The sequence below is a fragment of the Arachis ipaensis genome, chromosome B9 (genome assembly GCF_059453495.1).
Source record: "Arachis ipaensis isolate K30076 ecotype BB chromosome B9, ASM5945349v1, whole genome shotgun sequence".
In the NCBI taxonomy this organism is placed as follows: domain Eukaryota; kingdom Viridiplantae; phylum Streptophyta; class Magnoliopsida; order Fabales; family Fabaceae; genus Arachis; species Arachis ipaensis.
Genome location: NC_142444.1, coordinates 11,929,173 through 11,945,557, shown reverse-complemented (window position 1 = coordinate 11,945,557; position 16,385 = coordinate 11,929,173). Strand labels below are relative to the sequence as shown.

The 16,385-nt window shown below is 34.1% G+C and overlaps 3 protein-coding genes and 1 pseudogene across 4 annotated transcripts; 1 reads left to right on the top strand and 3 right to left on the bottom strand.

Moving 5' to 3' along the window:
- Nucleotides 1-215: 215 nt before the first annotated feature.
- Nucleotides 216-1,970, bottom strand: LOC148543748 (uncharacterized). The gene is made up of 2 exons (XM_088498696.1): nucleotides 1,460-1,970; nucleotides 216-1,348 (listed from the first exon to the last, which is right to left on the bottom strand). Exons 1-2 carry the CDS (start codon nucleotides 1,968-1,970, stop codon nucleotides 216-218), a joined length of 1,644 nt encoding a protein of 547 aa, XP_088354822.1.
- Nucleotides 1,971-2,026: 56 nt separating this feature from the next.
- On the bottom strand, nucleotides 2,027-4,023 carry LOC148543747 (uncharacterized; annotated as a pseudogene).
- Nucleotides 4,024-6,101: 2,078 nt separating this feature from the next.
- LOC107617780 (bacterial hemolysin-like protein) lies at nucleotides 6,102-11,769 on the top strand. Of its 2 annotated transcripts, none has more exons than XM_088499700.1 (9): nucleotides 6,102-6,243; nucleotides 6,383-6,464; nucleotides 7,265-7,344; nucleotides 7,814-7,916; nucleotides 8,036-8,192; nucleotides 8,386-8,514; nucleotides 9,358-9,444; nucleotides 10,414-10,458; nucleotides 11,435-11,769. In XM_088499700.1, exons 1-9 carry the CDS (start codon nucleotides 6,201-6,203, stop codon nucleotides 11,561-11,563), a joined length of 855 nt encoding a protein of 284 aa, XP_088355826.1. In that variant the 5' UTR covers nucleotides 6,102-6,200; the 3' UTR covers nucleotides 11,564-11,769. The 2 variants fall into 2 exon arrangements, with proteins under 2 accessions (XP_088355826.1, XP_016175131.1); XM_016319645.3 differs by having other exon boundaries at nucleotides 6,103-6,303.
- Nucleotides 11,770-11,877: 108 nt separating this feature from the next.
- On the bottom strand, nucleotides 11,878-15,596 carry ATG10 (autophagocytosis-associated family protein). The gene is made up of 7 exons (XM_016319647.2): nucleotides 15,344-15,596; nucleotides 14,351-14,526; nucleotides 14,221-14,271; nucleotides 14,057-14,140; nucleotides 13,827-13,926; nucleotides 12,832-12,929; nucleotides 11,878-12,315 (listed from the first exon to the last, which is right to left on the bottom strand). The coding sequence occupies exons 2-7, from the start codon at nucleotides 14,522-14,524 to the stop codon at nucleotides 12,112-12,114; spliced, it is 711 nt and encodes a 236-aa protein (XP_016175133.1). The 5' UTR covers nucleotides 14,525-14,526; nucleotides 15,344-15,596; the 3' UTR covers nucleotides 11,878-12,111.
- Nucleotides 15,597-16,385: the final 789 nt, after the last annotated feature.

Below are 16,385 nucleotides of genomic sequence, written 5' to 3'. Positions count from 1 at the left end.
GCCACATTAATAAGTTGAGATAGGCGCTCAATGCAGAGAACAAACAAATAGGGCGAGAGGGGGTCCCCCTGCCGAATGCCTCTAGAGGGGGCGAATTCCTCTAAGGCTTCACCATTCCATAATACCCTCAGCCTAGCTGTCGAGATACAAGCATATATAATGTTCACCATACACTCTGGCAACCCAATATCCAGCAAGGTATCCTTGATAAAGCTCTACTTCAGCCTGTCATATGCCTTCTCTAAGTCGATCTTAATTGCCATCCAACCTTTCTTGCCTTTCCTATTCCGCATGCAGTTTATGACTTCCTGGGTGATAATAATATTATCCGAAGTATGCCTTCCTAGAACAAAGATGCTTTGAGTCGGCTTCACCACTTTCTCCATGATACCTCTCAGTCTTCTCGATAAAATTTTTGTAATGACTTTATAGGAGACATTGCATAGAGAGATAGGGCACATTTGTTTCAGGGTGACTATAGGCTCGACCTTTGGAATGAGAGTGATAAGGGTTTCATTGATCTCCCAAACCTCCGAGGGCCTGTTGAAAATCCTTTCAACCAAAACGCACAAATTAGTTCCTACCACATCCCATTTCTTCTGGTAAAAAATAGCCTGGATTCCATCTTTCCCTGGGGCTTTGAGGCTCCCCATAGAGAACAGAGCACTCCTTATTTCCATCCGAGAAACGTTGCTACCAATACTTTCAAGGTCAATTGTATCAAGAGGTGGGAAGCAGTTATTCAGAACAAAAGGCGTGTCTGGAGTATCCTCAATGTACAATCTACTATAGAAGCTAGTAGCCATTCTTTCCAAAGTTGTTTGCTCATGTATCCAATTCCCATTGTCATCTTGCAGAGCCTCAATCCGGTTTCTTCTTCTCCGGGCCATAGTTGATGCATGGAAAAATTTGGTATTACGGTCCCCAAACTTTAACCAATTACAGCGAGATTTTTGGAACCAGAGGAGTTCCTCTTGGGCCAAGATCTCCTCATATTCCTCCCATAGCTCTCTCTGCAGTTTCTCCAAATAGAGGTTCGGGTTCATGTTGAGACTATTTTTGATGCCTTGAAGCCTCCTTAAAATCTTTGATTTTTTCTGGTGAATATTGCCAAACACATTATGGTTCCAATTTTTTAAAACCTTCTGGAAATTTTCCATACATGAGTTCCAGTTTCCCTGAAGATCCCAACCACTGTTAACGACATCATCAAAGCCAGGGTGGTCCAGCCAAGCAGCCAAAAATATGAAAGGCCTCCTTCCCTTATTAGGAGAAGCCTGAGGGGCAAGATTTAGAAGGAGAGGGGAGTGATCAGATTTTAGGTTTGGCAAGTGCTGGATGGAAGCCTCTGGAAAAGTAATTTGCCAATCAGGATTAGCGAGACCCCTATCAAGTCTTTCTGCCAGAGAACCTCTTTTTCAAGTATACGGGCAGCCTGAGTACCCAAGATCAAGTAAACCACAATCAGACAAGCAAGCATTGAATTCGGGGCACTCCCCGCCCTGTCGAAGCATAGCCCCCCTACTCCATTCATGATCATACAAAATGACATTAAAATCACCTATAGCACACCAAGGCATTCTAACATCCCTGCTGAGTTTACGAAGATCGTCCCAAAGGGACTTCCTGAAAGCTCTATTCGGGCTCCCATAGACAGCAGTAAGCAACCCTTGATTTGCATTCTTATCTTCTACCTTCATGTGGACAAATTGGAAAGTATGACTCAGGATCTCCACCCTCCAAAGGTTTGAATCCCACATACACCAGATGCCTCCTGACTGCCCTCTCGCATCCACCACAAATTTACCATTTAGCCCCAATCTGTTCCTGACCCTTTCACCCCGAACACCGCTAATATGGGTTTCCAACAAAATGACAAAGTTCACATCAAGATCCTTCCTCAAATCTCTAATGAGAGTAGAAAAACCCTTACCTCCAGCTCCTCTACAATTCCAAGCTATTATATTCATGATAACCTAGACAGAAAAATGGTCATCCAAGACCCAAGAAGCCTCCACTAGACGGACTAGGCGATGCCCCCCATAGCCTCGGGAGCTTTTGCATGGAACATCGGTTCCTTACCCTTGATAGACTTTGTATTTTCCTCCTTGGCCGTGTCTGGTTGCTCGCTTGGAGTCCCTCTACTAGCACCATCCTCCCCCGTCAACACAGGGGTTCTACGGCGCAGATTGTCCTGGTTTAGGAGAGGTTTGTGGCTCGCATTTGTCTCCGGAATTTTGTTAAGGTTTGTCGCCAGCTGGTAGTCATCCCATTGTTGTTTCGTGGCTTCCCTCATGCTATTTAGAATGACCCCTTCCATTAGCTCTCGGTCAGTGTTCTTTGAAGAGGAGGCCGCCGCGTTGTCCATGTTGTTGATAACAACCTCTAAGGAAAGTGAACCCTTGTCTATCAATTTTTGTTTGGGTTTAAAGCCCTTTTTTGTTAGCATAGGCCCAAACTTCAGACCAGCAGCTTTTTTGGGTCTTTGCGGGTTTTTACCCGTTCCGGGTTTCCTTAGAACTACTTTAGCTCTTTCCTCTTTATTCAACTGGTTTCGGGCTTGACTCAGCGGCCCAACCTTGCTCTCAATTAGTTTGGGAAAGGTTGATGTAATATCTCGAACATGGGGCTGACTAATGGGCTTGGGGCACTCTGGTTCTTTATTGGAGGCGTTCTTTATAGAGGCCTGGTTTGAAATCACCAAACTGGGCTCACTATGCGTGGCCTCTTCCAGTTGCACATTGTTTTGCATCTCGTCATCCCTTTCTTCATACAAGGCGTTAAATCTGGAACCTCCCTCATTAAAGGTGTTCTTCATATTGCCGTTACTTTCCTTATGAGGCATGGTCTTAGAGTTTTGACTATGTTTTTTATTATTCCTCGGAAGTTCCTCCTGTTTCCTTCTTTGGTACCTCCTTACGATCATCCAGGGGCCAAAATCAGGGGGATTCTGATTTGACCGTTGCTTGATCTGGACATCAATGTGTTCCTGATTATCCGGACTTTCCCGATCCACTTCCGCCGTGCTGTCATCATTCATTCTCCTTGCCGCCGTTGCTCTCTTCTCTCCGCCTTCTATCTCCATCGCCGGTTGAATAGGCTTAGTCCCACCATCTTCACTGCACTGTTCCACTTTATGGCCATATTTCCCACAGGAGAAGCAGATAAGATGTAAACCTTCATATTCAATATTAAGCGTGCTTCCAAGAACAGAAATTCTAGGCACTAATGTTTTTGACAAGTCAATCTCGACGCAGATCCTCACGAATTTTCCTCTTGAATGTATTGAGGTAGCGCGATCAATTTTCAACATATGCCCGATAGTAGAACCCACCCTCCATAAGAAACGGTGGTTATATAATTCAATAGGAATGTTGGGATGCGAATCCAGGCCGCAATCTTTCTCACATGGTTCTCCGTCGCTAGGAAGAAAGGTTTCCATCTCTGAACAATAAGGTAGTGTCCTGCGATCATCCATGGTCCTCCCATGAGAGCATGGGAGTAGTCCTCTTCTTCAACAAAATGTACCAGATAGTAGTCTCGGTCCATGTCGATCACGCTGATCTTCCCTTTTTGTGCCCAGTCGCGCTGCAGCCGCTGCTCAATGAAGCCCAGGCCTACTCTCTTGCCTAGAACTTTAACGATCAGCGCCTTCTTCCAAGGCTTGCACCAGTCTTCAAACTCGTCCTTCGACACTGGGATAATAGGGCATGGGTCGAAAGGTTTGTCACTCAGGTCCTCCTCCTCCCTATACCATTGATCTTCCGGGTTGGGCTGATCCTCGCTCATGTCATCATTGAGATTATACATATTGTCCAACAAGCCACCTGGAGATGAGAGCAGGCTCTCCTTATACGAACTTTTTGTCTTGCCATCTATTTTATGAGGGTTGTCTTGATCAGGATCCACCCTGTCTCCTTGTCGGTTTAGGTCTAGTTCTTCACGAGATTTGACCTTCTTCGTACTACGTTGCACCAGATCCACCTCCTCTTTTGAAAACCTAGCAGAACTCTCAGTTGTCATTTTTGTCTAGAAATGAGTTTTTGAGTTCACTTCATAAGGGGATAGGGATTCTCTGGTTGTTATTCTGAGTTCTCACTACTCTACACTTATTATGGCCTTAATTATATAGTTTTTTTTTCTTTCTTCTTTTTTTTTTAAGCCAACATTACAATATTACAATTAAAATATCATTAAAATTTATTTTTTTTGACTGTCATTTAATCATTAACTCAATTTTTTTAGAGTGTGTTTAGAAAGTTTTTTTAAGAAAAAAAATTATAATTCTGTTAAAAAGATAATTCAATTCTATTTTTAATTTAAATCCATAATTTAAAATGATACATAACTTTAATATAATTGAATTATTATTGATTTTGATTTTTACTAATTTATCCTTAACTAAAAAAATTGAATACTTCTGTAAAGATATTTTAGGTTTTTCAATTTTTAAAACTATAATCATAAGAATGGAATTAAAAATCAAACTAAAAATAATCTAATTTATAAATAGAGTAAATGTGAAATTTCGAATTCTCATTAGAATTAAAATTATTAACTTTTATTCGTTTCAAAACATATAAAAAAATTTAATTCTTGAATGAATTCTAATTGTTAGCTTTTTAAATAAGTTTTTAATTTATTTTTTTAGATTAATAATCTAACAACATATTTTATCTCATACTTTTAAACATTAATAACTAATTAATAAAAAAAATTCTGATAGCTCTCTCTTTATTACAATACTTCCATGAAACATTTCTCTATTGTCTCCAGGAATAATGCATGCTCTTGTGAAATTTTTTTGTAAATTTTTTATGCAACTGTCATTTGAATTAATGATTGTTGTTGTACTACTAATATTATATAAAAGAGGTTGTTCTTTTAACTATTATTATAGTAAGCTTAAGATGAAAGAGTAAAATTAAGGAGTAATATATTATTATGGAGAATATTTATATGATAACATCTTTATATATGAAGATGGTACTCTAAATTCTTAGATGATTAATCAAACATATTTAGTTAAATATATTAACTTATTTAATAATTTATAATATTATTTTCATGTGAAGATGTGATTATAGGAATATCCACTTATTATTATTTGTGTGATTGTGATCTAGTGGAACATAAAAAGCAAAAAATCCTTTAAGTGAGTTTGGTCCTATGGTATGTTTGTGGCTATTTTTTAATTTTATATAGTTTGGAACTCTCGGATATTTAAAAATAATTTGAGATCGTTTTATAATGTATGAGTTATGTGAAAGCAATAGTATAAATATAAATTATTAAATTTCGTGAAACTCAACTTGGTTAAGTCAAGGATGGAACAATGTGACCATATTTGGAGAGATTAGGAAGGTAAATTTATGGTTTATTTTCCTGTTAATTTTGGGTGTGCTATGCAATTTGTCAGAATTTTGAATATTTTTTTAGTATTGGATTTAATATTAAATTTAGAATTTACAAATGTCGAAATTGAAGTTAATCTTCAGCAAGAGTTCAGAAAAGCAAATATTTGTTCTATCAGATTTGTCTCTTCTAAACATAATTTAATTAATTATGGCGGTCATATTTACTTTACTCTTCCTCCTTGAATTTCTCGAGTTTCATACTCATTTTACTGAGATAATATTTTAGTCCGCAATTGATAAAAATATAAATTTAAAAAAATAAATAATGTTATTTTTATTTTTAATAATATTATTTCATATATATTTTACTGTATATTTATATAAGTTGGTAAAAAAAATACATTATTATAAGAAGAAGAATAATACTTATTTTTTAAATAATTTAAAATTCGTTTAAGAAGTTTTAAAAGTAATTTTTGTAAATTTTTTACTTATAAAAATAGTAGTATTAATATTTAATGTAATTTTTAAAATTAAATTATAATTTTTTAAAAAATTATTTAAAAACTTATAAAAAAATTAAAAAAATAATTTTTTTTATAATATTATTATTTTTTATTATATTTTTATAAAATAAATATTTTTAAAATTAAAAATTTAAATATAAAAATTTTTTTTTAATATAATTATTTATTATTTAAGCTATTTTGTGAAAAAGGAGTTTAATGTGAATTTATTAGTGATTATTTTTTGGTCTTGCAGCAGGGTTCCAATCCTCACTCTGAAAAGCAAGAAGAATGAGAAAGAAAGAGAGAGAATAGAAGAATAACGCGATAAACAGAAATGGTGTTACAGTTTCTGAAGCATCCTTTCACCATCTCTCGAGGTTTCCACAGTGACACAACCTTAACTATCCTTTCGCGTTTCCCAACTTTCAATTCTCCAGGTACACCCACGCATAAGCCATATATGCAACTTACACATTTTTTTTTTCATTTTTTTTTCTTTTTTCTTTTTCTTTTCAGTTAGATGTGTCAGCGCTCAAATTCCAACTCCATTTAAGGGATATGCTACTGCGAATTCAGAAAAGGTTTTACCTGTGAAGAAGTAAGTAAGCTTTCTTTGCTTTAAACCCTTGTGTTAAATTTTCAAATTTCACGGCTTAATAGCTATTCTTCTTTATGTGATTTGTTCATTTGTGTGTGATGATGTTGAAATATTGGCAACTACAACAGTGGTAGTGGATGTTGTATGTAATAGTGTTATGGTGTTTTTCATTTTTGACCAACTTTGTAGAGCAAATAAATTTGAATTTATTATATTTGTACAGCACTATGCTTATTATAAGGCATATACATTTGAATTTTCCTTTCTTTTCTCAGGGGTTTGAGAAATGATTATTGGCTGAATTTTGAATTTCTCCTTTTTTTAATAATAAAATAAAATAAAGGTCGGAAAAATTAGTTATGTGGTCCCTGGCTAAGGTAATTGTGCTTTGTGAATTGAGTTGTAGGTTGAAAGCAATTTATTGTGATTCATCCTTCATCTATTTGGCAGTATCTCTGTTTTCCTACGCTGTGAACCATTATTTTTCTTTTTGTTTTTTAAATCTTAAGATTGAATTAATAGTTAGGATTGTAGATCATGTGCATCAACATTAAGTAAAAACGAAGAGAACATTGTATGTAAAAGAAAAGGGAAAGCCTTGGTATTCAGTGGAATCATATCATATCACTAAACACTAGTTTCTTTTTCTTTAATGTAATGGGATATCTTGGGATTGCTTTAACCATATATTAGTTACTAATCAACTTCCCCCCTCCCCACATCCCTGCTGAAAGGAATAGGAAAAATAATATAATAAAATAAAGTGCTGATGAAATGTTCTGTTTCCTTTTGTTTTGTAGGAAAAAGAGGCTTGATGAAATATGTCTTGAAAAATATCAGCAATATAGCAGATCTATCATCCAGTCATGGATTTTGCAAGGTAACTAGTTTCAATTTTTAGTTCCTGTACAATATATAGATGCTCTGTTAGGAAGCTTAATAGAGCTGTACTAATTGGTTGAATTTAAATAATGTGACACCTAGATATGTTACACTTCTTCAATTCCTAAGTCTTTTGTGATTTCAAAGTTCACTAGTGATGGAAGATTTTCTTGGTGGATGAATTGGAGTCTTCTATTTTGTAAACATTTGTTCTAAACTAAGTGATCAAGTAACCTTATGATTGCAAAGATATCAAGTTTCAGATGATACCTTCACTCCGTCTTTTGGTGTGTTGCATATCTTCAAAATCCTTCTTTTTCTTTTTTCTTTTTTTGGTCTTTCTGTGTTCTTATTTTGTGTTATCCTTGACTTCATATACTCAAACATCTATATGAATAACATTGTCATAGTGAAAATGAAACTATACAATATACTACTAAATAAAAACTAAATCATATGTTATGTAGGCAAAGTACATGTCAATGGGAAGGTGGTAAATAAAGCTGGTACTCCTGTGTCTGAAAAAGCTGTTGTTGAGATAATTGCCGAAGTTCCGAAATATGTATGTAGGTGAAGCCATCATGCTCTGCTTACTTGTAAAAATATCTTTACAGTAACTTTGGTGAAACTGTAGTTTCATTCTTTCTTTCTTTTTTATTTCCTTTTTATTTTTGGCTTTAACAACACAGGGCGGGACATAAGTTGGAAGCTGCCATTGAACAACTTGGTGTCAATGTTGCTGGTAAAGTTGCTCTTGATTCTGGGCTGTCAACTGGAGGATTTACTGACTGCTTACTTCAGTATGGCGCATCACATGTTTATGGAGTTGATGTAGGCTATGGACAGGTAACTCATCCTATTTTATAAGTTCTGTGAATGTGGAAACTGGTTATTGGAGTCTACATTATTACTGGAGTATGCTGTTTCATTTTCCCTTTAGAAGTTCTATGCACTCTTCTTATTTTTCATATGACCTACAGCTATTGCATATCAATCTGCTTGGTGATTTTCTACTGTTCATGATTGTTAACTTATTTAGGTGGCTGAGAAAATTCGTAGAGATGATCGAGTATCTATTATAGAGCGGACAAATTTAAGATATCTTACAGAACTCCCCCAAAATGTTGATTTGGTGACTTTAGACCTTTCATTCATCTCTATTCTCTTGGTAAGCTCTGAAAACAGATCAAACGTAACTCAATTTCTCCTATTACGGGGTATAGCATTTCTGTTTCGGGAAATTGGATTGGTCCAGCCAGTTGAAACAGGAAGTAGCCAGTTTACTGGTCTGTTTCATCCCTTCTTCTGAGTTTTGGATATAACCAAAACTGTTAAATATTTGTCTCAGACGTATGGTTTTTGGTAGACTGGTGACTGCTTCATGTCATTCTGATTTTGTTGTTGGACAGTAAACTGGTCAGACATGTTATGATGCTATGTTATAAAGTTGAAAATGGTATGTAAGCTAAATCTTGCACACACTTTGAAAGTAGATAAGCCATCAGCCATCAAGTCAAAATTGCTTGTTTTTAAAGCAGGAACTTGTACATTTACATATGTTGTTTAAAACTACTTTAGAAAAATGGAGATTCCAAATTTTGCTGTGGTTGATGCACCAATTGTTAATTATTATAACTCTTCCAGTTCAATTATCACATTGGTAATCAAAGCTGTTCTCCGCTCCTAAATTTCCAGAATTTGAAATTGCCTTGTTGATTTGTATTTGGCTTCTTAGATTTTTGCATCACTAATGACTCGATGTTAACTCTTGTTATGTAAATCCTATGAATAGTTTGAGTATATGTGTATTTGCACAAGAATGACATTAGGCTGGTTTCTTATTGATGGACCACTAGACTTTTTTGTGGCTGACTACTTCACTCTCTTAACTAGAAAATCAAGTGAAGCATGGATCAACTATGATAATGTTTAGTCGTCTACTGATCTTTTTGAGAATAACCTGCATGGTTGGCCTTCTTGACCCACTAACATTCTTTTATTCTCTTCATAGGTCATGCCTGCTGTGGTTAATGTCATGAAGGAGGATGCAGCCTTAGTAACCTTAGTTAAACCACAATTTGAAGCTCGTAGGTCTCAGGTGATTTTTTTTTGTGTTGCCAACTGTAATTTTTATGGCTAAATATTCTCAACTTGGTTAAACTAAAATGGAGTTAGGGTCGAAATAGGATCTTGCAAGCGAACAAAAATGTAACTACAGTTTTGCATTTTCTTCACCCACATTTTCCTCTTATCCTTTTATCTCTACTCGTCGTGTTACTTGTTGTCTATTTGGTGAATTAAGATATGCCCCACAGTTTGGAACAGTTTATTTAGATAATTTCAGGGATTTTGGTAGGAGCAAGGAGTGTAAAGTGTTACTTAGATATGGTTTGCATGGTCTCTTTAGATTGAGTCGAATGTTCTAATTTGTAAGGGAATATCTTTCCTTAGATTTGTTATTATGATGACATTTCTTTGGTAGTTAGCATATGGATTAATTGGATTCTGTTAAGGTTTCCTTTTTAGACATCTTGGAGTAAATGCAGGAGCCCGTGGTCTATTTGATCCTTCAATAATAATATTTTCAAAGAAATTGATTAAAATTTCACTCTTTTCAAAACATGTTACCAGTATTATGTTGAGTTAGCTCCATTGTATCAGTGTATGTAGAATACAGGAATTAAAATACATGCCAAATGTACACAGGTGTCAACAGATCTCCTATCTAGAATTGATGGAGCATTACAATTACTGAGCCAATTAATGCCTCCTTTTTTATTTCAATGTCTGTAAAATAGTAAACAAATGTTATATTGATTGATCTTGGTAAGTACTTTGGTCTCTTGACCAATAGTGTTGGTTCAAGTCTTGGGTATACAAAGAAGGGATATTTTAGGGGGAAAAAAATTGGACACAACTTCCCCCAATCCTCTTCATATATAGAAAATTAGATGCAAGCAACCGAGTTATGCTTTTAATAAGATAACTATCATTGTTGACTCAATCTCATGAATAAAGTGGAAACAAATACTTCTATTTTTAAATTGCAATATCATTTACTTTGCAGGTAGGAAAAGGGGGGATAGTGAAAGATCCTAGTATCCATCAAGAGGTATGTGATTTCTGGGTATCTTGTTAGATTTAATGTTCTCAACATTGTTCTAGTTAGGATAAAGAGAACTAGTTTAAAGACAAATGCTTAAGCACAATGCTTTATATTCTGCCATTCATAACTCCATTCCCTTATGTTCCATCGAATTACAAATTGCCAAATAAAAACTCAAACCGATTAATGCACCAAATAGTTTGGCTACATTATGGGTTTCTGCTCATGTTTTAACAAATTCTCCGTGGACAGTTATTCAAAGGTGATTGGACAGTTCTTTTGAGCTAAAAATGTAATTTCCTTTTAGTTATTTTGGTATTCTTTTGCTCTGGGGTTGTTATGAGGATTATTCCTTGTCTTTTTCTGGCTTTTTGTCATTCTCTTTGCAAGTCAATTCTAGTGACAGAAAAAGAATTCAAACCTTGTTTAATAAAAGTCAAGCAACAACCTTTTGGAAGAAGATATAATTGGACGCAAGATCAACTTTACCTTTCTACATCACTACACTCTTCACATGATGTGATTCATATGTTATATTGTCAGTTTCTCTCTCTCTCTCTCTCTCTCTGAAAAAAATGTTTTATAATAAACTGAAAGAAGGATTTGACTGTCGTGTCATTCATCTGACATGTGCATCTGCATCACATCAACTGGCTAAGATTTGTGTCTATAATACTGCAATAAATTTAGAATGGCGAACATTAGGCTTGCATGTATAAATGATTCTTAATTCTCTACAAAACTGGTGATGCCTGCTTTGGAAGCAAGCTAAGAAAGGGAAAAGAATACAATATTAAGAACTTAGGAGAACTAATTGAACTAATATCATTCTCAGTCCCCAGCCAGCGCACTGTTGAGAAAACTTATAATCCAAAAGTTTCTAAGATTTGCAGCTCTCTTCTCATGTTAAATTGTTAATTCACCCTGCATTGAATCATAAATAGTATGACAATCTGAAAGTGTTGGTTTTTGGTAATTTCAGGTTCTTGACAGGATTATAAAGGGAGTAGAGGATTTTGGTTTCTGCAGTAAGGGTTGGATTGAGTCCCCTCTCAAAGGTGCTGAGGGTAACACAGAATTCCTTGTTCACTTCACTAGAACCCCAAAATAAAGGTTCTTGAAAGACTTATAAAGATTTGTTCATATTGCAACTTGGAAGGTGCAATATTGTTGTAGAGTGATGGGTTTATGCCATGTAGTGGTGAAATTTTGCATGATCCATTGAAGAAGCGACCATTGATTAGTGAAACAAAATGTGATGAACAATACAATCATTGTATTAATGAATGAATTGCGTAAAGTTTTTCGCCCACGAACATCCTTTTGGTTAATTAAGAATCATTGTTCACGTAATTTCTAATTAGTACCAAAATAAAGGTTCCTGACAAAATTAAATTACTGATACCTGTTACATTTCTTGAATAATTTTAAATGAAATAGATCCAATGCAATAATCAATAAATTATACTATTTGGAACAACTTGATAAAATTGATTTTTCATTCAAAACCAATCAAAACTAAACCGTGAACACCCTTACATATCTCATGCCACATTCACTTGGTAACTTCTAAAAGTAAATTTGATGTGCTGTGCAGAGACTTTTTATTCTTTACCCTCATTTCATCAATTACATTTTAAGCATCAGTGACCACCTTACTTAGCAACTCAGAGTCTCCAACATTCCCAAAGGGATTTTAAGACCAACCACTTGTCCAATGACAGAGAACCATGAAACCAGATAGTGTTCAATAACAAAACCATTTTTATTCAAAGCTGTATCGCCATGGAATAGCAGCTTCATCCACTCACTTGTCCCACATGGATGTAACTTGTACCAAGGTCTGTTCAAATATGGGTGTTCCTACAAGAAATATGACATTGAAATCATTTAATATGTATATGTACAAAAATGGTGCAAGGTTCGAAGACAAGTTTTTGTTATTTTTAAATAATGTGATTACAAACTGAGAAAATATTTTTGCTACTTCCAAATGTCTGGAAATATCCCTTGCATGCCTTCTGAATTTTCCATGTTTATTCATAAAAATGCTTCTTGTCACAGTGCAAAGAATCAGATGGACCGAAAATTGATATAGCTTTCGGAATATTTTCATGAGGAACACAATTATGGATAAAAATGGAAATTTAAATTTAAAAGAAAATGGAAAGAAATGACACTAAAGTCTAAAGTTGAAAATTGTTACTGGCCACCCTCACACTACACACAAGTTCAAGTTGTCATCAAAATTCTCAGTTTATCTAAAAATGAAAAGCCTAATAGCCGTAAGTGTTAAGCAAGTCTTACCTCTCAACTTAGTTTTGGGGTGAACCCACTTAATTTCAAATAGAAAGAAAGATATGGAAGAGAGTTGTTTACCTCCTGAGTTATAAAAGTCCATTTAGATTCTGAACGTATCTTTGCAGAGTGATCAGGAAGGTCCTTTTCAATTTCACCAAACGGCAAAGGTTGCCCATCTATATAAATAGTATCCCCAAATCAAATATATTGTGAAAGTGAAAATCATTTATTTTAATAAGAAAACATACTTGGCATAGTAATGTATAAAAAGGAAATATGCCTATAATGACCATTCATCATTTAGAGAATAACAGTTGTTTTTACAATGCGACCCTCTTTTATCCATAATTTGATGAAATATGGATCGAGATATAAATTGCTTCCAGATATATTAATTTATGAATGTATCAAAAGTTTAAAATAACATATTAATATTGAATGGAAAGAGTGTTATACAAACTGATACAGACAAAATTTAGAACGGTTGTTTTTCAAGAAAGTCAAGACCATTCACCTAGATGATATAATTGAAAATTGTATTTCCCTCCATTTCCTATAAAATTTCTTTTTCCAATCACAGCTTCAATTACAATGGCATTGTGGGTTCCCTCAAACCTAATAAATATAAAATGAGGTGCAGGATTCTTAATTTAGACAGCATTTCTTGATTTGCCGAAATACAACCCAATTCCCCTTTATTTCTAAACATATATATTGATTTTCCTTGAGATACAGAAAATGATACACTTGGTACCATTGTAGACTTTTAAATGTAACATTAAACACCTTTATAAACATAACATTAAGCTCCCATAAAGGGTGGTCATTGTCACCTAGACAAATAGAGGGGAATCACAATGAATTTCATCAAACCTCATAGGACATCAATATCATTTGTCGTAGATGTTAAAACAGGAGCGGGTGCAGGGTCGCTTAAAGTAACCCAGTCCAAAATCCCAACATCAATATGAAAAGGTAATGTTGGTTTTCAAACTTATGTTTTATGAAGAACATAATTATAATCCATTAAGATATTTATCACACAAACTCCATAGATTGAAAAGTGAACATACCACTATGGTAAGAACGAAAATACAACACTGGAACTCTATATGAAGGGCTGTAAACAATGTGAAAATCATAGTGGTTTACTTCATCACAACTGCTCTGGACCTATAATATTTAAAATATTATTGTGAGTAATCAGAAACAGTAGTGAAACTGTAATGAGGTGATAGTAACCATATTCGTGTAGTGTATGCTGTACAAATGAGCTAGCTTATGAATACCAATTCATACATACTAAAGTGGCATTGTCTACAGCTTCTTCTTCTTGAGAGATGCTGCTCTCTTCTTTCCATGTTTGACTTCTACAACTCTCTTGCTCCTGTAATGGCAATTACAATCCACAAACTTACATCGACTCGGCTATTATTAATTAAGTACTATATCGAATTGCTGACAGACCTCACTTGATTTGATAAGGCACATGCCCTCTAGTGATAAGTATCCTTCCTCCTGACATAGAGACAAAAAAGACATACAACTAAAACAATAATGCAGTGGACAAAGAAAAATATAATGATGGAAAACTCACCTTATGAGAAGATAATAAATGATGCTTTCGAGATGGTACCCACAGCCATGGAGGAACAAAAGCATTGAACCTTTTCCACTTCTCAGAAAAGGCACAAGCAGCACTAAAAAAGTCACTTGAAGAAAGAGTCCCATCCCAAGGAGTTATGTCCCTAACTGATTCTTTCTGGTCCATACCTACAAAGATGACAAGAAGCACGTTTTATAATCAAGTAGAAATTAACTAAGCTGACATTTTTCTTTTCCCAGAGCATCTTAACTTCAATCCAATAGGTTATATGAAGAACTTGTTGTAGAAATGAGTGCATATGTTGCTTAGTCTACACTCTACATATAATGATATTAACCAATCAAAGAAACATCTATCTTCATAGATCAAACATCAAATTCTCAACTTCTAATGTACACAAGAAGAAGAACAATTATTTAGCATTTTTGCATTAGGACAGGTTGCTTCTGGGGATTGAATAACATTATTGAATCTTTTCAAAACCATGTTCTAGACAACCATTCCTCCATCCACCATGCAAGGTTAAGTGATCATTAAACCAATGGAACAGACAGTTGATTTGACTAAAACAAAAAGGTGATACCCAAATCCGGAAATATTAAATCAACAGGTTTGGAGAAGATTAGTGCAAGCAGGGATGTTCAAAAGAGCACAAAATATAACCCTCATCTCAAAGTTATCAAACTCAAAAATTTAGAAAAAATCTCATGAATTCAATTCATAGATTAAAATTGAATTCCCATAAATATCAGAAGCTTACACTACAGAAATTAGCATAACTGCTGTAACTAACTCTACCAACTGAATTCCCAATTCAGGTAACATTGTTTATCTATGGTTGCTCAAATCAAAACAAGAATTTTGATTAACAGTAACACATCAAATTCTATCAATTTCAATTAATCCAATCAATTTCATCACCTGAAGCTTGCATAAGAAATAATCAAAAGAGAACAACTGAATATTGCTATAAACAAAACTAACATGCATATGAGAGCGCGTTTTCTTTTTATTTTGAAACAAACTTGCGAGTGCTTCTTCAAATTGGTCAACAGCTGATGGAACAGGGGCGGCGGAAACTCAGATCGGCGGTGGACAGTTAAAACCGTTGGCGGCTATGGATGGGAGGCAGTGATGACTGATGAGCGGAGGAGATTGGAGTTTTTTAGTAGGTAATGGAATCAAGAATCATTTCCGGTTATCATCTTAACTCTCGGTACAAGTCACTTTTTATTTTATTCAGGCCAATTTAAGTAAATTTTTTAAATAAGTTCTTTTGATAAAAGAGTTTAAAATATAAATTCTTTTATTAATAGTAGTTTATGAATAGTCATAAAAAAAAAGTAGTTTATAAATAAATTATTTTATGTTTAGATTTTTAGTTATAGAAATATTTATTTTAAAGTGATAGTGTTTGAATAAATGTTTAAAAAATATAATTTTTTTACATAAAAAAATAGATATTAAAATAATGAATAATAATAAATACTTTTTGATATTGAATGTTGATTTTACATAATTTAATCCCACTTGTTTTTAAATTATTTATACTCATTATTTAAATCAGTCTTTTTCAAAAATTTTGTTTTTGAATTTGTCCAACTTTGTTAAAATGTGTTCCGGTCTATTTTCAACCATTATCTCTTCTTTACATATTTTTATGAATATAATAGTATTTTGTTCATTCTAATCAGCTTTCAATTTTTTTCCTTCACTTTCATAAATTTGTTGAGGAAGAACATAAAAAAAATTAAATAAATATTTCGTACCTGAAGAGATACATAAAAAGTTGAGAGATATTGCAACATAAGGAAATAACCCTATTGAAAAAAAAAATGGTGAAAGGCTAGCACTTCTAGTAGATAGAACATTGTGTAAAAATGGTGGAAGACCAATACTTCTAGCAGATGGTGGTAGAGGATCAATATTTTCAGCAGATAGAAAATATTTTTCACAAAGCCAAAAATAAAAGTAGCACAATAATCTCTTTTATTTTAAAGTTAAACTTTTTTTTAATGAGAGTGAT

Excerpts from the sequence above, each read along its gene's own strand:
- LOC148543748 (XM_088498696.1), bottom strand. The coding sequence starts at position 1,970 with ATGAATATAATAGCTTGGAATTGTAGAGGAGCTGGAGGTAAGGGTTTT. Across the intron at positions 1,349-1,459 it reads TGCTTGCTTGTCTGATTGTG|AGGCTTCCATCCAGCACTTG; the intron begins GTTTACTTGATC and ends TTACTTTTCCAG.
- LOC107617780 (XM_016319645.3), top strand. The coding sequence starts at position 6,201 with ATGGTGTTACAGTTTCTGAAGCATCCTTTCACCATCTCTCGAGGTTTC. Across the intron at positions 8,515-9,357 it reads CATTCATCTCTATTCTCTTG|GTCATGCCTGCTGTGGTTAA; the intron begins GTAAGCTCTGAA and ends TTCTCTTCATAG. Across the intron at positions 10,459-11,434 it reads ATCCTAGTATCCATCAAGAG|GTTCTTGACAGGATTATAAA; the intron begins GTATGTGATTTC and ends TGGTAATTTCAG.
- ATG10 (XM_016319647.2), bottom strand. The coding sequence starts at position 14,524 with ATGGACCAGAAAGAATCAGTTAGGGACATAACTCCTTGGGATGGGACT. Across the intron at positions 14,272-14,350 it reads ATTTATTATCTTCTCATAAG|GAGGAAGGATACTTATCACT; the intron begins GTGAGTTTTCCA and ends TCTCTATGTCAG. Across the intron at positions 14,141-14,220 it reads GCCTTATCAAATCAAGTGAG|GAGCAAGAGAGTTGTAGAAG; the intron begins GTCTGTCAGCAA and ends TTGCCATTACAG.